This window comes from Hemitrygon akajei, chromosome 29, assembly GCF_048418815.1.
Source record: "Hemitrygon akajei chromosome 29, sHemAka1.3, whole genome shotgun sequence".
NCBI lineage: Eukaryota > Metazoa > Chordata > Chondrichthyes > Myliobatiformes > Dasyatidae > Hemitrygon > Hemitrygon akajei.
Genome location: NC_133152.1, coordinates 43,458,007 through 43,482,801, shown reverse-complemented (window position 1 = coordinate 43,482,801; position 24,795 = coordinate 43,458,007). Strand labels below are relative to the sequence as shown.

Below are 24,795 nucleotides of genomic sequence, written 5' to 3'. Positions count from 1 at the left end.
GAAAAAAATGTGGCGGAGGGGATGGAGGCCTAGCTAGAAAATGGTAGGAGAGGAGAGTGGACCATGCCTCAAAAAAAAGGCGGTGTCCATCATTAAAGACCCCCATCACCCAGGACATACCCTCCCCTCATTGCTACCATCAGGGAGGTGGTACAGGAGCCTGAAGACACACACTCAATGATAATTTTGCTGTAATTTACAGTTTTTATTATGTATTGCAATATACTGCTGCCACAAAACCACACATTTCATGACATATGCCAGTGATATTAAACCTGATTCTGCTGGGAGAAAGAGGTGACAGGCAGGTGAAGAGAAAAGGTAAAAGGCCAGATTGAGGAGTAGAAGAAGAGGGAGAGAAAAAAAACTGCCAGAAGGGGAAACCGATGCTCACGACATCAGGTTGGAGGCTACCTAGACGGAATATGAGGTGTTGCTCCTCCACCCAGAAAGTGGCCTCGTTGTGGCAAAGGAGGGGGCTGTGGACCGGCACGTCGGAACGGGAATGGGGATAGGAATTAAAACAGATGACCACTAGGGAACTCCACTCTTGGTGGATGGAGCGAAGGTGCTTGACGAAGTGATTCCCCGATTTATATCAGTGTAGAGGAGGCCACCAGAGTACTGAAATTCTGGGAAGCATTTCCCCAGAATGCATCTCAATTATAGTTAATTATTAAAGCCATTGAGAGACAGAGTTTAGCATCAATGCTGTACAGCTCCAGCAGTCAGGGTTCAATTCCCACCACTGCCTGGACACTCTCCTCATGATGTTCTGGGGTTCCTCCAGGTGCTCCTGGTTCCTCACACTTTCTAAAGACACTTTAGTTAAGGTTACAGTAAGTGATGGGTATGCTGTGTTGGCCCCAGCACAGCCTTGGACAATGTTGGAAAGGAAGAGAACAGGAGCCAGAACAAAGGTGTGGGGAGGGGAAGGAGTGCATACTCGAAGGCGAAAGGTGAGATTAGCTGAGTGGAAGGTGGGTGCGGCAGGCTGAAGTAAGAAGCCAAGAGATGATAGGTTAGGACAAGGACATTGTGGGCATCACATGTTGGCGCTGGAAGCATGGTGACAACTTTGGACTGGCCGCAGCACATCCTCAGACTGTGTTGGTCATTGACACAAAGGTGGCATTTCACTCTATGTTTCAATGTGCTGTACATGTGACAAATAAAGCTCATCTAACCTTAACTCTTGGATAACTTTGCACTGATATAGTTCACAAGGTACATTTGCAAACCGTTGACAGGCTCCACAAACTCGTTTTGATGTTGGGTCGCACACCTGACACACGAACTGTTTTTCTTTCCACAGATGCTGCCAGAGCATTTCTAACACAGACCATGGAACAGTATAGGTCCTTCAGCTCACGGCATTGTGCCAACCTTCGAACCTACTCCACAATCAATCTAACCCTTCCATCCTACACAGCTCATAACCCTCCAGTTTCCTTTCATCCCTGTATCAATCCCTAATGTATCTGCCTCAACCACCACCCTAGCAGTGCCAGGCACCCACCATTCTGTGTGAAAAAAAATCATCTCCAACATCTTCCCTAAACACTCCTGCACTCATCTTGAACGGATGTGCTTTGGCATTAACCATTGCTGTCCTGGGAAAAGACTTCACTCTATCTGTGCCTCTGATACACCTTATAAATCTCAGTCTCATCCTGCTTCACGTGTGCTCTTTATTTCACAATTTCCAGCATCTGCAGATTTTTAATCCATAACCTGCTTGGTGGTAGGTGAGCCAGGAACAAGAGGGTGTAGGTTTGAGGTGAGAAGGGAAAGATTTAGAGGGGACGTGTGGGGAAGGTTCTCCAGTGGAACAGGCAGTATAATCACAACATTTGAAAGATACTTGGTCAGGTTCATGGATGGGAAAGGTTTAGAGAGATATGGGCCAAATGCAAGCAAATGGTACACCATGTCACTTGTAAAAATGTCATTCGCTTCTCTCAGTTCCTCCATCTGTATCCTATCTGCTCCCAGGATGAGGCTTCCCGTTCAAGAGCACCTGAGATGTCCTCCTTCTTCAAAGGACAGAGTTTCCCTTCCTCTACCATTGATGCTGCCCTCACTCACCATTCTGGCCTTTTCCCCTCTCCTCCCCAGTCCTGATGAAGGTCTCAACCCGAAACATTAACTTCCCCTCCACAGATGCTGCCCGACTTGTTGAGTTCCTCCAGCATTATGCGTGTGTTACTCTGGATTTCCAGCACCTGCAGAATCTTTTGAGATGAAGTCCTAATTCATTTGGCCTTTCCCTATAACCCAGGTCCTCAAGTCCCGGCAACATGCTTGTAAATTTTCTCTGCACTCTTCCAATCTTAGTTACATCTTTTAGGCGACCAGAACTGCACACAATACTTCAAGTTAGGCCTCACTAGTGCGTGATACGGCTTCAACAAAGACAGACTCACGCTTGGATAGACTCTGTGACAGTCCCGATCTGGTTCACCTTCAGCAGCAGACAATTGCAAGCCTTCTCCTGTACTGCCCGGGCAATGCGCTTGGGGTTTGTCACAGTCAGGTCATCGCCAACCACTTGGATATCCGTGTTTGCTGTAAACTTCTTCCAGGCTTCCCAGTCATCCTGGTCAAAAGGATCCTCGATGGAGACAACTGGAAGGATGAACAAGAAGAAAGTGTTTGGAGTTTTGTGAGATATTCTGGGACCCTTACCTAAGAAAGGAAAGTGTTCAGAAGAGGTTCGTGAGAATGATCCCAGAATGAAACGGCTAATGTTTGAGGAGTGCTCGATGGCTCTGGGCCTGTACTCACTGAAGTTTAGAAAAATGAAGGGAGGTTGTCATTGAAATCTGTTGAATATTGAAAGGCCCAGATAGAGTGGATGTGAAGAGGATGTCTCCTATAGCCAGGCCCAGAGGGCACAGCCTCAGAAAGGAAGGATGTCCCCTTGGAACAGAGATGAGGAGGAATTTCTTCAGCCAGAGGGTGGTGAATCTGTGGAGGTCACTGCCACAGGAGGCTGTGAAGGCCAAGTCATTGGGTATACTTAAAACAGAGGATGATAGATTCTTGATTAGTCAGGGCATCAGAGATTACAGGGAGAAGGCAGGAGTGGGATAACAAATCAGTCACGATGGAATAGTGGAGCAGATTCAATGGGCCAAATGGCCTAATTTTGCTCCTTGTCTCATGGCCTTACAAAGTGAGTTAGGGTAGGGTTAGTAAACTCAGTGGGCCATTGCATCTGTCTCCCTGCTGTCTCCGTCTACCACTCCACTGGGGTAATTTAACTCTGCACTGTTCAAGCTGAAACATACCCAGAGTTATCTTCAGCATTTCTCATGTTACTGTGTCCTGTGGTTCAACCTCCCCGGGTGCCCCCTCCCCCTTCAGCACTTTAATCAATCAACATGACTCAAGCTAGGTGATCATGTTTTCCGTCAGTTATGCAATCCAGCAAACAAAATTTCCCCCTGCCTATACCTGCTGGTTACAATGATTGCATGGTGATTCTAATCTACAAAGAAAAGATTTTTGATTGTTCAAAAACATTCAGATTAGAGCTATTGCTCACAGTTGATATACATCCAGTAGCCACTGAGTACATGTTTATGGTCTGCTGCTGCCGAGGCCCATCTGTTTCAAGGTTTGACGTGTTGTGCGTTCAGAGATGTTCTTCTGCACACCACTGTTGTAACGTGTGGTTATTTGAGTTACTGTCACCTTCCTGTCAGCTTGACCCAGTCTGGCCATTCTCCTCTGACCTCTCTCATTAACAAAGCCTGTTCATCCACAGAACTGATGCTCACTGGATGTTGCAAACATGAGGAAATCTGCAGATGCTGGAAATTCAAACAACAACACACACAAAATGCTGGTGGAACATAGCAGGCCAGGCAGCAGCTATAGGGAGAAGCACTGTTGACGTTTCGGGCCGAGACCTGACGAAGGATCTCGGCCCGAAACGTCGACAGTGCTTCTCCTTATAGATGCTGCCTGGCCTGCTGTGTTCCACCAGCATTTTGCGTGTGTTGTTGCTCACTGGATGTTTTTTGTTTCTCGCACCATTCTCGACAAACTCTAGAGACTATTGTACGTGAAAATCCCAGATCAGCAGTTTCTGAGATACTCAAACCACCCCATCGAGCACAAACAATCATTCCACTGTTAAAGTCACTTAGATCACATTCTAAGTTCAAAGTAAATATATCCAAGACTTTTTGCACAGTACTGTATGTACTTCGATAATAATTTTACTTTGAACTTAGAACTTTGATTTGGGGGCAGCATGGTAATGTAGCGGTAATTGTAACACTATTACCGAATTAATGTCCCAGGTTCAATTCCACCACAGTCTGTGTAAATATAAATGTATTGTTGGTGCCAGATGGGGTGGTTTGAGTATCTCAGAAACTGCTCATCTCCTGGGATTTTCACGCACAATGGTCTCTAGGGTTTACAGAGAATGGTGCGTAAAACAGAAAACATCCAGTGAGCAGCAGTTCTGTTGTCAAAGATGCTTGCTAATGAGAGAGGTCAGAGGAGAACGGTCAGACTGGTTCAAGCTGACAGGAAGGCAACAGTAACTCAAAAGCCACATGCTACAAAAGTGATGTGCAGAAAAGCATCTCTGAATGCTCACCACGTCAAACCTTGAAGTGGACGGGCTACAGCAGAACACCACGAACATACACTCAGTGGCCATTTATTAGGTACAGGAGGTAACGCTCTGGGAATTATTGGGTTACGTTCTTACCAGGGTAATTCTTTGTGAAATTTGTGTACATTTCGATGAGTTTTTCATAGCTAACATTCCTTTCAGGATTAGGTGGTGATTTGAAATCCAGGTCGTACTTCCCATCACGGAAGAACTCAGATGCTGCTATATCCATGCCGATCACTACCTTGTCTGAGTAGCCAGCCTTGTCAATTGCTGTCTTCAACAGTTCCAAAGCTGAAAGAGAACAGTCAAAACGCAAGTTGCCATACTCTTACTGGGGAAGTACTTGACTTAGGGAAGTCACAACTGGGTTGGGGAACTAAAAAAAGAAACTTGTCTAAGGGAGAGGAGAGACAGTTGCAATTCCTAATCCTAGTCTCGTTCACAAGGAGCCCTGCCACAAGAAGGCAGCATCCATGCCATGCTCTCTTCTCTCTGCCGCCATTAGGATGGAGGTACAGGAGATCTAGGTCACACGCCACCAGGTTCAGCAACAGTTATTATACTTCAACCACCAGGCTTCCAAACCAGAGGAATAACTTCACTCACCTCAGCACTGAACTGATTCCACAACCAATGGACTCTCTTTTAAGGACTCTACAACTCATGATCTCAGTACTATTTATGTACCTATTTATCCATTACTATTTTCATATTTGCATCTTTCATCTTTTGCACATACACAGTGTGTCATTGTTTCTATGTAGTTTTTCATTAATTTTGTTGTATTTCTCTCTCTGTTCTGTAAATGCCTTCAATGAAATGAATCTCAAGATAATATCTGGTGACAAAACGTACTTCGATTTAAAAAAAAAACTTACTTTGAACTAACTTACAATCTCCACTGGAAATGCCTTTTCATTGAAGGTAATCAAATAAGTCTGCCCGAAATGCTGGTGATGTGTCTTGTTCCCTTCGTGTAGTCAAATTGTAAGCCACACCTGCTGGTCTACAATTGGGGAGGGAGGTTAAGACAAGAAAATCGGCTTTTCAGGACAGAGGCGTGTGGAATTTTATCCCCACCTGGGCAAATATTCAGAATTCTCTGTCCAAGGAGTGTAGTCAATATGTGTAGAGAAGCTTCAAGCTGGACATAGGTTTGGAAGTGAATCAATGGATTTCGTTTAGTGCAGGAAAATGGCACCGAGACAACAGATCAGCCATCCAATCGAAAGGGGAAGCAGTAGATCATTTATTACTGCCACCTTTAATCAGTTTCCAAAATTGTCAAGACACTATTTTCAAGGTTAGAACATTGCAAAACTGTTTACAAATGGCAAGTCTGATTCGAGTCTTTGCCACATTACTTAAGAAAAACAGACTGTATCCACCCATCATTGCATTTGCATTGTTCTATAAACTGGAATCTAATGGAAACTGCCAATCCAAAAAATTACTTTAGGTGAATAATCCTTTACTGAAATGTACATTTCCACTCACTTTAACACAAGCCGGTGAATGGCTGCAACAAGAGGTCACAGTACTCCAAAGCTGGCAAGCAAAGCTTATTGTTCATTGCTGGTGAGAGCTCAAGAAATTGCCGATAATATTGCTGTTCGATGGAGGAGTGTGCACCCAGGATACAAAGTCAAAACCAGAACTTTAAGGAACTGTTCTACATCGACAAGATTCAGTCAGTTAATGCTGCTAAAGCCCAAGATAGCTTAGTGCTGCAGTAATGTAGTGGTTAGAGGGAAGCTATTGCAGATTGGGGTGTGCTGTGGTTTGGAGTTCAACTCGGGTGCCTTCCCTGCCCCCATACTTTACTCCAATCACCTTAAAATTATACCCCCATGTTTTAGCCATTTTCACCCTAGGAATATATCTCTGGCTATCCATTTCATCTGTGCTTCTAATCATTTTATACACCTCCATCAGTCACCTCTCATCCTCCTTTGCTCCAAAGAGAAAAGTCCGACCTCACTAAACCTTTCCCCGTAAAACGTGCTCTCTAATCCAGGCAGCATCCTGGTAAATCTCCTCTTCATCCTCGCTAAAGCTCCCACATCCTTCCTATAACGAGGCACAACATTCCAAGTGTGGTCTAACAGGGTTTTATAAATCTGCAACATAGCCTCATGGGTCTTGAGTTATTGTAAACCAACATACCGTACATCCTAATCCTAATAACCCTGATCAACTTGAGCAGCAACTTCGAGGGATCCATGGAATGGATCCCAAGATCCTGCTTATCACACTCACGCTCACACACACTCACTCACACTCGTATGGCCACCTTGGTATTTCGAATTTCCTACCTTCTTTGTTTTCCAGGATGTTTGGCGCAAATCCACCTTCATCACCAACGTTGATGGCGTCTTGCCCGTACTTGCCCTTGATGACGTTCTTCAGGTTGTGGTACACCTCAGCACCAATGCGCATTGCCTCCCTGAAGTTGGCAGCACCGACTGGCAAGATCATGAACTCTTGCATGGCCAACTTATTCCCAGCATGAGAACCACCATTGATCACATTAAATGCCTGGAGAGGTGATCACAAAAAAAAGCTCTAACAGGTGGTAGCAGGTTAACCGGCGTGGATAACTTCACTCCCGTCTACTCTGAACTGATTCCACAATCTACAAACGCACTTTCAAGGACTCTACAACTCTCGCTCTCAGTATTTATTCATTTTTTATTTGCACAATTTGTCTTCTTCTGAACATTGTTCTTCATAAATTCTATTGTAATTCTTTATTTTCCCGTAAATGCCTCCAAGAAAATCTCAAGGTTGCATTTGCTTCTGGGATAATAAATTTACCATGAATCCCAAGATATGGTCAATATTGCAAGCTGCCAGATTTGATGGGAAACAAAATCTGCCTCCCACTTCCCCCACGCCTTTGCCTCTCTTTGCTTACTTTCTCTGGGGAAAAATTGCACTGAACAGGGGGGACCGAAGGACCACAACCCTATGATTTCCAAAATTGGGATTTACCTCCTGAACCACATCTTTTTTTAAACCTTTATTTGTCACATTTACAGTGAAACATAGACTGTGCCATTTGCATCCAACACAGTCCGATGAGGTGCTGGGGGCAGCCTGCAAGTATCAACACGCTTTTCACGTCAACATCACATGTCGGCGAAAACCCACACAGTCATGGTGAGAAGGTACAAACTTTACAGTCCTCGGTGGGAATTGAACCCTGATCATTGGTGCAGTAAAGCATTAGGTTAACCTCAATGTTACAGTACCAATTGCATTCACCACTATAATAGGTATTGGGATGGGACTGGCTTAGATCCCAGCCCCACCGCGGCCCAGGTGAGAAGGTTATACTTGTTTGAAATGTGGCTCCTACTGCCCCTAATGTCGCTACAATCTATGTCAGTGGCTCAAAGACAAATGGAAAGTTCCATCCACTCACGTGTAAAGTACAGAGCAAACCCCAGCCCCTCCCCAAATAAACACCTGAGGACATTGTGTTGGGGCTGACCCGAGGACTGCTGGTGCCGCTACAGCTAGTGCGGTTTATTTTGAATTTCTTTTCTAACTAAGTTACCTTATGAACCTCATCTTCAGTTTCCTCAGCCCTGAGCATCGCACACCCCAGAGTGAGCTATGTGCATCGCCTTTCCTCCCTTCGTGAAACAGTGTTCAGCTAAAACTAGCTCGACTAGTGTTCAACCGTTCTGTTCGCCTGATTATAGGAAGGATTTTGAAACGAGGGCAAGGGATGTTTACCAGGATGCTGCCTGGTTTAGAGAGCATGTCTTATGAAGATCGGTTTGGGCTTTTCTCTTTCGAGAGGAGGATAAGAAGAGTCTTGATAGAGGTGTACAAAGTGATGAGGCATCGATCAAGTAGGGAGCCAGAGGCTTTTGCTCAGGGTGGAAATGGCAAATACAAGGGTGGCATAATTTTAAGGTCTATAGAGTTCATAGACTTGTAGAGGATGGTTGGAGTAAAGATGGGATGTCAGAGGTGAATTCTGTACACAGAGAGTGGTAGATGCGTGGAACACCCTGCCAGGGGTGGTGGTAGAGGCAGATATTTCAGGGGCATTTAAGAGACTCTTAGGGTCATGGATGAAAAAAAGTGGAGGGGCATTAGGGAGGGAAAGGTTAGATTGATCTCGGAGTAGATTAAAGGGCCTGTACTGTGCTGTACAGTTCTATGTTAAAGAGATCAGAATGCTATTGTTTTGTACTTTTAATGTTGGTGACCCACTCTTCTCCCACAAGTCACCTCACAACCCAAGTCTAATGCCAACTTGCATTATGAACACTAGCAGAATACCATAGCCCCTTATACCCCATTCAATGGGAACGCTGCGCATTTAAAACACAAGACAATTACTCCAAAGAACTCTCAATTATTCTCCAGCCCTGATGAAGGGTCTCAGCCCCAAATCATCAACTGTTTATTCCCTTTCACAGATGCTGCCTGGCCTGCTGAGTTCCTCTAGCATTTTGTATACATTGCTCAAGATTTCCAGCACCTGCAGAATTTCTTATGTCTAAAATTAAATCCTTTGCTTATTTGTTCTGAATTGGACTTGAGTCTGTGGTGTCTATGAATTTCTCTCAAGTGGTGTGAAGGGGACAAAGCGAATAGAGAACATGCCATTTAACCCCGTCCTCAAATCAAGTGCATCGGCAACCCCTAATCACATGTGAGTTGATTCAAAATTAATTTTGGAAAAGGGAGATCATATTTGATGACAGATAGGAACAATTTGAAACACTAATTGAAACAGTAGTCGTTGTTTACTTTAGTCCGTGTAAGTAAGTGCCCAAGTAGGATGCAAGCAGATTTGACAAAGACCTCTGAGACTCCCTGACACATTAATGAGCTGCAGCAGTGGGGATATGTAACATTAGACAAGATCTGGAGTCCTCAACAGGTCAATACTTAGTAGCAATGGTATTGACTCCTTTCAGCAGAGCACAAAGGAAATAGGATATTGATAAATGATTAAGCAAAATGAAATCCAAATGCCACGCTCAGCAATTTACTTTTATAAAAGCTATTCATTGACTGAAGTCACTGGCAGGGCCATAGGTCACCATCCGTTCCCTACCTGTTCCCCACCACTGACAGGCAGTTCAACATCAAGTCAGACTCTGGACTTTGAAACAACAAAATTACAAAGTTCAAAGTAAACTTATTATCAAAGCATGTCACCTTCAGATTAATTTTCTTGCAGGCATCCACAGTAAAAACAAAGAAATCGAGTAGAATCGATGAAAAACTACACACAAAAACTAGCAAACACCCAGTGAGCAAAAGCCAAATTGAGCCAATAAATCAATAATATTCATTTACTTTTTTCTTTTTTTATTTGCACAGTTCAGAAGCACCGAAAGGCTCTTCTGCATCTTTGTTGGATGTCAACTTGCTGTTGGGACTTGGTGGGACTCACTGTTATGGGTCCATGACCAGGGATATTAGGAGGAACCCAACCACCATGTCACGGTTTGGCAATGGGGCCTGTAGAACACAGAATAGTGCAGACCCTTTGGGCCACAATGTTGCACTGACCTACATAAACATACCCCATAATCAATCAGTACAGTAGTGTAGTGGCTAGCGTAATGCTATTACAAGGCATTGGGACTGTATTAGCCATTTCCACCCTGGGGAAAAAGTCTCTGGCCTTCCACTCAATATATCCCTCTTAGCATCTTATACATCCACGTCAAGCTTCCCCTCGTCCTCTTTTGCTCCAAAGAGAAAAGCCCTTGCTTTTGGAGGATGAGGTTACATTGATCGTGGAGTAGGTTAAAAGTTGGCACAACGTTGTGGGCAAAAGGGTCTGTACGGTGCTGTACTGTTCTAGGTTCATCTCATCCTCTACCAGTCCCAACAGCATGTTCCAGGCATCTACCAATCTCTTAAAAAAAAAATTACCTTGCAAATCTCTTAAATTGCAAGTCCCAGCACCACCCCCCCCCACCCCCCCCCCCCCCCAGCCAAACTGATATCTGTGCCTTTCCATCAGGATACATCGTCTAACTGTTCGAGTTGAAACTTACCGGCACAGGCAGGATCACCTGTGTGTTGCCTGCAAGCTGGGAAATGTGCCGATAGAGGGGGATGCGTTTCTCTGCCGCACCGGCCTTGCACACAGCCAGTGAAATGCCCAGAATGGCATTGGCACCAAATTTAGCTTAAAATAAACACAAGACACATGATCAAAAATGAAATGAACTAGCTTGTATAATTTCAACTTGGTTTTCCATTAATTAAATAAAAACTTTCCCCAGAGTCTAGCCGACATCAGTGTGCATGTACAATGACTTGGGTTCAATCTTGGGCTGTGTACAGAAAGCAGCCCAGATTGAAATGTGACTATCCATTTCCTTCCATAGATTCCAGGAGGTCTGATGCAGGGGGGGGGGGGGGGGGATGGACTTTGTCGAGCCATCACAACAGGCAGGATCCCCCAGTGGCCATCTATTTAAATTCTACTCCACATTCCCATTCTCACATGTCAGTCCATGTCTCCTCTCATGCCACGATGAGGGCACTCCCAGGTTGGAAGAGCAGCACCTCATTCTGTTTGGGTAACCTCCAACTTGAACATCAATTCCTCTAACATCCAGTAACTTATCCCCCCCCTCACTATTTTACCCTTCCCCATTCTGTCTCCCCTCTCACCCCTTATCTTCTACTCACCTGCCCATCAATGCCTCTGGTGCCCCTTCTCCTTCCCTTTCTGCCATGGTCCACTCTCCTCTCCTATCAGATTCCTGCTGCAGTCCTTTCCACCTATCACCTCCCAACTTCTTAGTTCATCCTCCCTCTCCCCACATTCCCCCTCAGCTGGCCTCACTTATTACCTGCCTCTCCCCCATCTTTTAATTCTGGCTTCTTCCCCCTTCCTTTCCAGTCCTGATGAAAGGGCTCAGCCTGAAACTTCGACTCTTTATTCCTCCCTATGGATGCTGCCTGACCTGTTGAGATTTTGTGTAGCTACCTTCTGCTGTTGAAATTTGGTTTCAAGGTTAAAATGAAACTCGAGTCTGTTCAAACTATCACTCGCAACTGCTGGTTCCATCTGCATCTCATTGCGCAAAAGGGGGAAGATCAGCTCGTAGGAGGTAAATCCTACGCTCAGGTCAGCTGTTACCCAGCAGAGAGGAGAGTAGTTCATTCTCTGAAAGTTGGAAGGCTTTGGTCCCGGACTTGCCGGAATTCAGATCTCATCGAAACCTACAAATATCGAAAGATCAAAATACAGTGGATGTGGAGAAGATGTCTCCAGTAGTGGGGGAGGCTAGCACCAGAGGACACAGCCTCAGAGTAGAAGGACATCTCTTTAGACAGAGATGAGGAGAAATTTCTTTAGCCAGAGGGTGGTGAATCTGTGGAATTCCTTGCCACAGGCAGCTGTAGAGACCAAGACACTGGGTATAGAGCTGTAGAGACACTGGGTATATCTGAAGTGGAGGCTGATAGGTTTTTGATTAGTATGGGTGTCGAAGATAATGGTGGTTTGAGGGGATAAATAAATTAGCCATGGATGGAATAGCGGAGCAGGCTTGATGGGCCAGATGGACTAAATATGCTCCTCCAGCTTATAGTTTTATGAAGTTCCAATTTAGGAATGGGATGGACATTGTCAGTAACTGGTAGAAGCTGGATATACAATGACCAAAGGTCCTGACCTGAAACATCAGCAGTTTGTTCCTCTCCACAGATGCTGCTTAACCCACTGAGTTCTTCCAGCAGTTTGACTTTCGCTAATTATTAAGGGTTTACTGGTTTAGCAAAGGAAGTCCTGAATTTGTCAGGTATATTTAAAACTACTGTACATATCACTTTACTCATGGCAAGTGTCTGGATCCTCAATACCAATAAGCAAGCAGGCTTGGCTTCCATCACCCTTAACTTAGTTACCAGGAGCCTATGTGAATTTCCAAGACTGTTTCCAGTTTATAATGCTCTTCCAAAGCAAGAAGGAAATAACCAGATTTGACCCTCACCTCAGTATTTTAACCCACTGTGAATGTTGTTCTTTGCCGTTGAAGCATTGTTCAGATGCTACCTGGATAGTTCAAGGATCAGCTTTATTCGCATCTACATTTACATGTGTTGGGAATTTGCTGTGGTGTGTTGGTCAGGGTGCAACATGCAACAAAAACCAACATTCAACAATTATAAAGGATAAAGAATTATATAAAAATAGTTTGAAGTATGGATATGGAATACAATGCACATAAATATATAAAGACCAGCATGCAATTATAATGTAAACAACATTATAAAAAGTAGTTTGAACTGTTTACAATGCAGTGCCTGAATTGGTGGGGGTGGTTGGTGGGATGAGTGGAGAATAACTAGAACGATATTTCAGATCTGGAAGCAATTTGGAAGGGACAGGATACATACATCCCAAAGAGGAAGAAGTTATCAAGAGGAAAGATGTCACAATTATGTCTAACAAGAGAAGTCAAAGCCAACATAAAAGCCAAAGAGAGGGCATATGATAGAGCAAAAATTAGTGGGAAGTTAGAGGATTGGGAAGCTTTTAAAACCAACAGAAGGCAATGAAAAATATCATTAAGGTAAAGATGGAACATGAAAACAAGTTAGCCAATAGTATTAAAAAGGATACCAACAGTTTCTTCAGATATATAAACTGTAAAAGAGAAGCAAGAATGGATATCGGACTGCTGGAAAACAATGCTAGAGAGGTAGTAATGGCAGACAAACTGATAAGTATTTAGCATGTCTTCACTGTGAAAGACATGAGCAGCGTGGTGGAAGCTCCAGGTGTCAGGGGTCATGAAGTGTGTGAAGTTACCATTACTAGGGAGAAGGTTCTTGGGAAACTGAAAGGTCTGAAGGTTGATGAGTCACCTGGACTGGATGGTGTACATCCCAGAGTTCTGAAAGAGGTGGCTGAAAAGATTGTGGAGGCATTAGTAATGATAATACAAGAATCACTGGACTCTGGAAAGGTTCTGGAAGACTGGAAAATTGAAAATGTCACTCCACTCTTCAAGAAGGGAGAGAGGCAGAAGAAAGGAAACTACGTGTAGACAAGTTAGTCTGACCTCAGTGGTTGGGAAAATGTTGGAGTCAATTATTAAGGATGTGGTCTCAGGCACACAATAAAATAGGCTATAGTCAGCATGGTTTCCTCAAGGAAAAACCTTGCCTGAAAAATCTGTTGAAATTCCTTGAAGAAATAACAAGTAGGAGAGTCAAAAGAGAATCAGGTGGTATTATGGACTTGGATTTTCAGAAGGCCTTTGACAAGGTGCCATACATGAGGCTGCTTAACAGGCTACGAGCCCATGGTGTTACAGGAAAGATTCTAGCATGGATAAAGCAGTGGCTGATTGGCAGGAAGCAAAGTGTAACAATAAAGGGAGCCTTTTCTGGTTGGCTGCCGGTGTCTCGTGGTGTTCCACAAGGGTCTGTGTTGGGGCCGATTCTTTTTACGTTTTTTTACGTCAATTATTTCGACGATGGAATTGATTACTTTGTTGCAAAGTTTGCAGACGAGTGGAAGATAGATGGTGGGGAAAGTAGTTTTGAGGAAGTAGAGAGGCTGTAGAAAGACAGACAGATCAGGAGAAATGGGTAAAGAATGGCAGATGGAATAGTGTCAGGAAGTGTGTGTCGTGCACTTTGGTAGAAGAAATGAAATGGTTGACTATTTTCTAAATGGAGAGGAAATACAGAAATCCAAGGTGCAAAGGGACTTGGGAGTCTTTGTGCAGGATTCCCTAAAAGTTAATTTGCAGGTTGAGTCTGTGGTGAGGAAGGTAAATGCAATGTTAGCATTTATTTCAAGAGAACTGGAATATAAAAGCAGGGATGTAATACTGAGAAATTATAAAGCACTGGTGAGGCCTCACATGGAGTATTGTGAGCAATTTTGGACCCCTTATCTTAGAAAGGATGTGCTGAAACTGGAGAAGGTTTGAAAAGAGTTTCAGGAAAATCATTCCAGGATTGAATGGTTTGTCATAAGAAGAGGGTTTGTTGGTTCAGGGCCTATATTCTCTAGAATTCAGAAGAGTGAGGGGTGACCTCATTGAAACCTATCGAATGGTGAAAGACCTTGATGGAGTGGATGTTTCCTACGGTGGGAGCGTCTGAGACCAGAGGACACAGCCACAGAATAGAGGGGTGTCCTTTTAGAACGGAGATGAGGAAGAATTTCTTTAGCTGAAGCGTGGTGACTCTGTGGAATTCTTTGCCACAGGCAGCTGTAGAGGCCAAGTCTTTATGTATATTTAAGGCAGAGGTTGACAGATTTTTGATTAGTTAGGGCACAAAGGGATACTGGGGAAGGCAGATTGGGGCTAAGGGGAAAATTGAATAAGCCACAATAAAATGGTGGAGCAGACTCAGTGGAGCAAATGGCCTAATTCTGCTCCTGTATTTTATGGTCTTATTGCCCAGGGAAGACTTTTAAGATGGTGTTAAGTTTTTGTTTTAATAAAAAACTTTCTTGGGTCCGTAGTGTAGCGAGCCTTCAGGATTCCCAGTAATATCAGATTTCATTAAGGGGATCCGGCTTACGCAGTGAACAACACTAGAGCCTGTAGACCTTTTGCTCCCAAGTTTAGTTGGAAGAAACCATCTCTGAGCAGGCTTTATCCACCGAGGATGGGTGAGACTGGAACTATAGGTCATGGGCTAGGGTGAAAGGTAAAATGTTTAAGGGGAACGAGGGGGAGTTTTTCCTCTCGGGGGTGGTGAGTATATAGAATGAGCTGCCAGTAGGCTTGATTGCAACATTTATGAGAAGTTTGGATAGGTACATGGTGGGGAGGGATTCAGATACAGGTTCAGATCAATGGGACCAGGCTGAATATTAGTTCAGCATGGACTAGATGGGCCAAAGGGCCCATTTCTTTGCTGTAGTGTTCTGTTATTCTGTGATTTTGAGAAGCTTGTTGATGGCTGAAGGCAGAGCAAAACAAGTTGAGAATTAAGCTTTCAGTGAGGCCGTTCACAGTTTTCCGGGAAAGGTTCGATCAGGTCTGAGGAACGCACACTTACATTTGTTCTCGGTGCCGTCCATTTCCAGCATCAGCTTGTCAATCTTCTCCTGCTCACAGACATTCAGATTCTGTGCCCGGTGGGCGGTGGTGGGAGAAACAAGACACAGCATCAGACAATGGGCAGCATCTTTTCTGTTTTAGACAGCGAAACGGTTTCCCCATTTACAAATGAGCAAAGTAAGCAGCATTATCACTATCTATCTATAGATCACTTTGAAACTACAGTAGGGACACAAGAGAGAGTCTTGATAAGTACTACATGGATGTAAGAAAAAGTAAGTGTTATGGCTGTGTTGGAGGGAAGGATTAGATCAACTGTGGAGTTGGTTTACATGGGTCAGCACGATAATGTGGGCTGAAGGGCCCACAGAATCAAAATGTTTTAATTTATTTTTATTATCTATCTCACCATTTTCAAAAGGTTCGCAGAGGAGCCAGGAGAATGGGGTTGAGAGGGAATACAAATCAGCCATGGCGGACTGGTGCAGCAGGCTCCATGAGGAGATTCTGCTCCTGTTTCTTACTGTCTTAAAAACCGGTGCTGCCTGGGAACTGGTCACTGCCACTCACAACCACCACCGGCCTCCACTTTGTCCCACGGATTTATACAGTACTTAGTGTCGAATAGAGAGAGAGGGAAAGAAAAAAAACTGCTGTCCATGCAAATATTTGTTATTGTATCAGGACTTTTTCCTCAGTCAAGCAATAAATTAAAATCAAAGCAACATGCATTCCAGATGGATTAATGAACACCGCATACTGTGGGACCAATGGCGAAGCAATTGGAGCATACTGAATAGTGGTCAGATTAATTAACCAGGCACAAAAGCAAAATGAAAGGAATTTTGGGAAAGAAAAAAATCGACATTTATTAACCTGAACGGAACAGCGTATTAAGTACAGCGCTGGAGAATCTTCACTATTACATGCTTCTTAATTAGGCATCATCAAATTGATTTTTCCAACTGAAAGCAATTTGGTTTTAAAACTAAGATAACAATAGCATACAAGCAGAAACACAAGCAATTGTGCTGATGTCGGAAACCTTGAGCAAAACACGCACACGGTGCTGGAAGGTCTCAGTAGGTATGAGGTACGAAGTGCTTTGTAAAGGTCACCCCTCGAACGTAAGCCTCCCGAATCTGGGAACCAAACCATCCAAGGCTAGTCCTGCTCTCACTTACCCTGCGTCTTCAAATGTTAATTTCAATTTCCATGCCCCCTTCTCCCCAACATTCAGCACTGAGCCGACCACAGAACAACCTACAGGCTCACTATCAAGAACTCTGCAACTCATGTTCTCAGTATCATTTATTTATTATTATCTCGTTTTTTTGTTTGTATTTGCACGGATTGTCTTGCTTTGCACATCGGTTGTGTACAGTTTTCCATTTATTCTATTGAACTCCTTTGTTGCACTGTAAAAACCTTTAAGAAAATAAATATCTGGGTCATATTTTGTGACACAGATTTACTTCAGTCATACATTTGCTTTGTATTTTGAACACTCACAAAATGCTGGAGGAAATTTCTAAGGTAGGGACATGTTTGGCACAACTTTGGGGGCCAAAGGGCCTGTATTGTGCTGTAGGTTTTTTACATTTCTATGAAACCAGCAGGTTAGGCAGCATCCATGGAAATGAATAAACAGTCAACGTTTTGGGCTGAGACCCCTCATCAGGACAGGACAGGAAGAGGGAAGATGCAGAATAATGTGGTGGGGGAGATATTTCATCTTTCACCCTAAACCTGTAACCTCTAGTTCTAGCCTCACTCAACCAGAGAGGAAAATGACTGCTTGCATTCACCCTGTCTACAGTATACCCCCTCAATTCTGTATACCTCCGTAAGATCTACCCGCATTCTCCTGTGCTCCAGAGAATAAAGTGCAAACCTATTCAATCATTTCCCTGTAATTCAGATCCCCAAGTTGCAAAATTTTCTCTGCACTCTGTATAGGCCTCTGAGGCTCTGTAACTTTGAGTGTTTACCCCTCCATAGATGCTGCCTGACCTGCTGAGTTCCTCCAGCATTTCGCATGTTCTACTTAAATTTTCCTACATCCACATTTTTTACAGCAAGTTCACAATGGTTACAGTTTAAGTGCTAAGGAAAAACTGCAATGTTTTGACATGCATATTTCCACAAGAATAATTTTGTTGAGCTCTAACTTAGATTTTAAAATTTAATGCAATGGAATAAATACAAACGTAAATCAGCCACACAGTATTAAAAGAGCTGATTTACTAAATCAAAGTGAAAGCTGCTGATAAAATAGGAATTAACTATTGGAGGGGGTTTTGCCACATTCAGGTTCACCAGGTAATCAATGAATGAACAGGCTAGTAAAGCAACATAGAAGGTATGGAAACAGAACTGTGCATTGCAATGAACTGAACTGTTTCAAGGACTCTGTGGTTTGATGCTTTATAAATGTTTGCTCTTTTTTTGCTGCTTGTGTGATTTGTTCTTTATTTTGTGCCTTGGGTGTTTGATGCTTTTTTTGGAACGGGTTCCATGGTGTTTCTTCGCTTTGTGGCTGTCTGTGAGATGTTGAATCTCAAGGTTGTACTGCGTACGTACTCCACTTTGAGAATAAATGTACTCCGATGAAGCCATGTTGAAAGTCCTTTCCAGCAATAAATTTCAACACTAAATAATCTTTTCAAGGAACTTTTACAATTAAGAGCCCTTTACACAAATGCAAACCAGCTGCGAATATATTCAGAAGAGATTCTGCCAGTGCTGAAAATCTGGGGTAACACGGACAAAGTGCTGGAGGAACTCAGCTGGTCTGGCAGCCTGGCTCGGTCTCTCTTCCTTTGAAGGATCTTGGCCTGAAGCACTGGCCTGAAGATTCCTGTCCATAGATGCTTTTAGAAGATTGAGAATTTAGAAGATTGGGTGGGGGGATCTTATTGAAACGTATAAAATTCTAAAGGGATTGGACAGGCTAGATGCAGGAAGATTGTTTCCAATGTTGGGGAAGTCCAGAACGAGGGGTCACAGTTTAAGGATAAAGGGGAAGCCTTTTAGGACCGAGATGAGGAATAACTTCTTCACACAGAGAGTGGTGAATCTGTGGAATTCTCTGCTACAGGAAACAGTTGAGGCCAGTTCATTGGCTATATTTAAGAGGAAGTTAGATATGGCCCTTGTGGCTAAAGGGATCAGGGGGTATGGAGAGAAAGCAGATACAGGGTTCTGAGTTGGATGATCAGCCATGATCATACTGAATGGCGGTGCAGGCTCGAAGGGCCGAATGGCCTACTCCTGCACCTATTTTCTATGTTTCTATGTGAGCTGCGGAGTTCCTCCAGCATTTTGGGAATATGTACTCATCTATTCATGAAATCTTGTCTATTAATTAAATCTGTCTTGGATCAAGATCTTTTCAAATTCATAAGTTACAAAAGTAAGTGCTCACTATACAAACTTCAGTATTCTCTCCCAAACCGACATCTCCAGCAATGAGGCCCCAGTTATGGTCAGATATTGTCAGGTCAGGTACCTGACACCAGACTCTCTTGTGAGCTGTGTCATGGGAAAGAGACAGAGGAACAACCCAGTAGCACAGCAGTTAGTGTAATGCTGTTACAGCGCCAGCAATCTGGGTTCAATTCCCGCCCTGTCTGTGAAGAGTTTGATTCCTCCAGGTGCTCTGGTTTCCTCCCACCTTCCAAAGGGGTATATGGGTCAGTAGTTCAATTGGCTGTACAAGCTAGTTATCATGTTATATCCTGAAATAAGAAAAAAAATCGAAAATAAGAGGAAAAAATAACTAAGCTGATGCCGAAAGCTTCTGAACAAATACATCACCACCACCGACTCTTGGAAAATTCTGTCCCGTGACCAATCGAAGTGGAGAGGGAAAATTCAGGATGGCACTGACAGTGTTGGGACCACGCAGAATTAGTCCATAAATGGAGGTAGGAGTACACCAGCTCAAAAACAGCCACCTTGTCCGGAACCCTTTTGCCCCCAACTGTGGAAGAGTCCACAGTTACCCCACTGGCCTCAGTCAACACAGAATCCACTAAACCGGAGTGGACACAAATCAGCCTCGATCCTGGGGGAGGCTGAAACAAAAATAACTGGAAAAAAAGTAACATCCTGGAAATGTTAACCTGAGTGTTCCGTATTAGTCATTAAAAAGCAAATGTGTATAAAGAATGTGTTTGAAATTTTAAAGCCATTAACAGAAACAGATGTTGATCCAACAAGCTCGGTTATAGGTTTGATAAGTTCTTGCCTAGTAACGGCATTGAAGGTTACGGGGAGAGACAATAAATCAGCCATAATGGAGTGGCGGATCAGACTCGATAGGCTGAATGGCCTAATTCTGCTCCTATGTCTTATGGTCGGGAAGGACGATCCCACCAAGGTGTATGGCAGCTGGAATGATCCATACATGTTGTCCATGAGAAGAACAAGAGGTTCAGGAGATCCGTTCATACAGCCTTTTGCTGCCAGTCCTGCCCTTCCATGGGCCCCGGTCTTGAGGCACCGTCACAATTCAGGGCGCTCCGCTCATCGTAGAGACAAGGAAATGCAGACCAGAACGTTGTTCTGAACAAGTCAACGGTAACCCAGTGGAGGAGGCATCAGAGGCTGTGTGGGAGATAACGGAGGTGTGGCGAGCTCGTTGAGATCTATGCTGGGTTGGGGACGGGCCGCCACGGGCCAGCTCTCCTATTGGTGCTGCACTCCAGTGTTCAATCCCTGGAAAACAAGCTGGTTTGCCTTCAGCGATGGGAGGTGAGGAACGGCTGCCTGCTCGTTCCTGCAGAAACATGGCTCCAGGGCAACATTCTTCAGGCCATGGCACTCAGGGACTTGTACTAATGTTATTTTGTGGTGTTGTAGGTGTATGTGGTATCGTAACTATACGTGCTATGGGACGTGACTATACTTGCAGTATTTCGCACCTTGGTCTTGGAGCAACAAAGTTTCATTTAGCTGTATATATGTGTATGGTTGAATGACAATTAAACACAGACATACCTTCTTAAGGAGTTCAGGTGCAATTATTGAATTGATGTTATCAACAGCTTTTAGAACACCTGGAATAAACAAGCAAATTAATCATTGTTCAAGCCCATGCTCATGCTGAACAGGCAATGGTGGACCATCTGCTAGAATTGTTACCGCACAGGATTCAAATCATTATTTGGTTTGATGTTATCCATGGATCAAATAGGAAGAGTGGACCAGCAAAGACAAATCAACAGATGCCTGCTCGGCGTGTTTGCAAAAAAAAAAACGCATGCTTTGTGAGTTAACCATCACAGGTGTACTGGTTACCTGACTACACAAAGCGGGTCCAAGGAATTCATTAATATACTTAACAGGTCTTGACACACCTGGGAGAAGAAGTGAAAACAAACCTGAGTCAAACAGAGAACGGTAACATATCAGATCAATTGCGACAACGTGGCGAGCGTGCATACGACTGATCAAGCGTGCAGCCAATCGATTGGGCCTCCAATGCGTGGACTCTCTCTTTTGGGCATGTGCTTTTGAGTGTACGTACCACTGCCTCGGTGAGCTCGGTTCATTGCTCTTACATTGTAAGTTACCCTAATGTGATCCGTTACTAACATGACTCAATAAAAACATTGAATCCTACTGCACCACTGTTGGTCTTGCTCCACATATATGTAATTAAAGTCTTGTAAGGTAACTTGGTCCATACACAATAGGTGCAAAAGCTTAAAACACTCAAGACTTACCTAAAACATTGCAATTTCGAATTGGCTCATCGGTTTATTATTGTCACAAGTACAGTGAAAAGCTTTTCTTGAACATTGTTCATGCAGCGTGGAGGGCTTTGCCTGTGATGGACCGGGCTGCATCCACCACATTCTGTAGCCTTTTCTGTTCCTGGCTGTTGGCACTTCCATGATGCAACCAGTTAGGATATACTCTACACTGGACATGCACAGAATCAGTTTTAAGTCATACATACACGTAACTGTGCACTTGTTTAAAGCACTGTGGGGTTCAAAGTAAAGAGTCCAGAAGACCACAAGATACAGGAGTAGAATTAGTCCATTTGGCCCATTGAGTCTGCTCCGCCAATTCATCATGGCTGATCCATTTTCCTCTCAGCTCCAATCTCCTGCCTTCTACATGCCCATGCCCCCCTCCCGTATCTCCTCCTGCTCTGACCAATCAAGAACCTATCAACTTCTGCCTTAAATGTACATGAACATTTGGCCTCCACAGATGCCTGTGGAAATGGTTTCCACAGATTCACCGCTCTCCAGCTAAAGAAATTCCTCCCCGTCTCTGTCCTAAGATACGGTCCTCTGTTCTGAGGCTGTGTCCTCTGGATTTGGACTTTCCTACCCATAGGAAACATCCTCTCCATATTCATCCTATCAAGGCCTTTCACCAATCAATAGGTTTCAATTAGGTCACCCCTCATTCTTCTGAATTCCAGTGAAAACAGGCCCAGAGGCCATCAAATGCTCTTCATATGACAAGCCATTCAAACCTGGAATAATTTTTGTGAACCTCGTTTGAGCCCTCTCCAAAACTACTCATAGTACTCCAAGTGAAGCCTCACCTGTGCTTTATCAACTCTCAGCATTACATCCTTGCTTTTATATTGTAGTCCTCTTGAAATGAATGCTAACATTACATTTGCTTTCCTCACCGCAGACTTAAACTCCAAATAAACCTTTGGAGAATCCTGCACAAGGACTCCCAAGTCCCTCACACCTCAGAGTTTTGTATTTTCTCTCCATTTAGAAAACAGTCAGCCATTTCATTTCTTCTACCGGAGTGAATGACCATACACTTCCTGACACTGTATTCCATCTGCCACTTCTTTGCCCATTCTCCTAATCTGTCTGTCTTTCTATAGCCTCTCTACTTCCTCAAAAGTACCTGCACCTCCACCCATCTTTGTATCATCTGCAAACTTTGCAACAAAGTCATCAGTTCCATCACCCAAATCATTGACAAACAACAAAAAAAGAATCAGTCCCAACACATCGCCCTGTGGAACACCACTAGTTACCGGCAGTCAACCAGAAAAGGCTCCCTTTATTCCCACTCTTTGCCTCCTGCCAATCAGCCACTGTTTTATCCATGCTAGGATCTTTCCTGTAACACCATGGGCTTGTAGCTTGTTAAGCAGCATGAGGCTCCTTGTCAAAGGCCTTCTGAAAATCCAAGTACACAACATCAACTGATTCTCCTTTGATTATCCTGCTTGTTATTTCTTCAAGAAATAACAACAGATTAGTCAGGCAAGATTTTCTCTTGCAAAAACCATGCAGACTATGGCCTATTTTATCATGTGCCTCCAAGTACCCCAAAATTACATCCTTAACAATGGACTCCAACAATAGACTCCTAACTACTGAGGTCAAACTAACTGGCCTATAATTTCATTTCTTCTGCCTCCTTCCCTTCTTGAAGAGTGGAGTGACATTTGCAATTTTCCAGTCCTCCAGAACTATCCCAGAATTAGGTATTTCTTGAAAGATCATTACTAATGCCTCCATGATCTCTTCAGCCACCTTTATCATAACTCTGGAGTGTACACGACCTGGTCCAGGTGACTTATCTACCTTCAGACCTTTTAGTTTCCCCAAGAACCTTTTCCCTAATAATGGTAACTTCACACACTTCATGACCCCCTGACACCTGGAACTTTAACCATACTGTTAGTGTTTTCCACAGTGAAGACCGATGCAAAATAGTCATTCAGTTTTTCCGCCATTTCATTGTTTCCCCATTACTACCTCTGCAGCGTTGTTTTCCAGCGGTCCAATATCCACTCCCACCTATCTTTAACTTTTTATGTATCTGAAGAAACTTTTGGTATCCTCTTTAATATTACTGGCTAGCTTACTTTTGTATTCCATCTTTATCTTCTTCAGGACTTTTTTTAGTTGTCATCTGTTGATTTTTAAAAGCTTCCTCGTCCTCTAGCTTCCCATTCAGTTTTGCTCTATTATTATACTTTTTGCTCTATTCTTTGGCTTTTATGTTGGCTTTGACTTCTCTTGTTAGCCATGGTTGTGTCATCTTTCCTTTGGAGTACTTTTTCCTCTTTGGATCTTATATATCCTGTGCCTTCTGAATTGCTTCTAGAAATTCCGGCCATTGCTGCTCTGCCGTCATCCCTGCCAGTGTTCTTTCCTAATCAGTTCTGGTCAACCCCTCTCTCATGCTTCTGGAATTCCCTTTACTCCACTGTAATACTGATACATCTGACCTCAGCTTCTCCTTCTCAAATTCAGATGTATTAGAATCACTTCTCCTAAGGGTTCTTTCACCTTAAGCTCTCTAATCAATTCCAGTTCGTTACACAACACCCAATGTTCATTGCTCATCCCCTCGTGGGCTCAACCACAAGCTGCTCTAAAAAGCCATCTCATAGGCATTCTAGAAATTCTCCCTCTTGGAATCCAGCACCAACCTGATTTATTCAATCTACCTGCATATTGAAATCCCCATGAGAATTGTAACATTGCCCTTTTGGCATACATTTTCTATCTCCTGAGCTACCATGGTGCTTGACAGCGACTCCTCCAAATTCATTTGCGGAATCTGTTTAATTTCTACCTTTAATGTCTCTCCTTTTCCTTTTTAAGGTGGGTGCGGTTCTGTCAAAGACCCTGACCTAGAGCTACACTCAAACTTTGGTTCTCTGTGGCAGTGGAACCCGCTCCCGGGCCTCACCGACCGGCCATTTCTCAATATCCCAAGGACACAGCCTAGAAGACGAGTGCGCCTGCAAGCTTCCGAGGCTTCGCGGCCCTGTGGACGAGCTGATTCTAAGCCGGTGCTGCTGACTGAAGTGTTGCGGGAGAAAACGGAACATTGGGAACAGTGTATCAGCTGTTGGGGGCTCTGTACTCAGTGAATCGCATGCTCCCCCTCTTTCTCACGTTAGTGGGTCGTTGTCGATTCTTGAGCTGAAGAACTCGGGGAAAAGAAAGGAGACACAGCAGACTAACACAGCAAATCACTGAGTTGTTAATCTTTGTTGGTCTCCCCTCCTGCTGTGAAAGGGTGACACCTCTCTATCTCTTTATTAGGAGAGTGATGGCTTGTGGGATGTCAAATTATCGGGTGAATGATTAGTTTTTGTTGTACTGCAGAACG

General features: G+C 43.8%; 1 protein-coding gene across 2 annotated transcripts in view; it reads right to left on the bottom strand.

Moving 5' to 3' along the window:
• The window catches only part of eno1a (enolase 1a, (alpha)), a 50,475-nt gene that overhangs the window by 6,428 nt on the left and 19,252 nt on the right, over positions 1-24,795 (bottom strand). Inside the window, exons 4-9 of one of the 2 annotated variants that reach the window (XM_073032276.1) lie at positions 20,974-21,032; positions 15,668-15,737; positions 10,678-10,811; positions 6,955-7,177; positions 4,733-4,930; positions 2,427-2,628 (exon numbers count right to left, since the gene is read on the bottom strand). In XM_073032276.1, coding sequence (XP_072888377.1) covers positions 2,427-2,628; positions 4,733-4,930; positions 6,955-7,177; positions 10,678-10,811; positions 15,668-15,737; positions 20,974-21,032 — 886 coding nt within the window. Of the gene's footprint in view, positions 1-2,426; positions 2,629-4,732; positions 4,931-6,954; positions 7,178-10,677; positions 10,812-15,667; positions 15,738-20,673; positions 20,733-20,973; positions 21,033-24,795 lie in introns of both variants that reach the window. The other variant, XM_073032277.1, reaches the window with a different exon arrangement.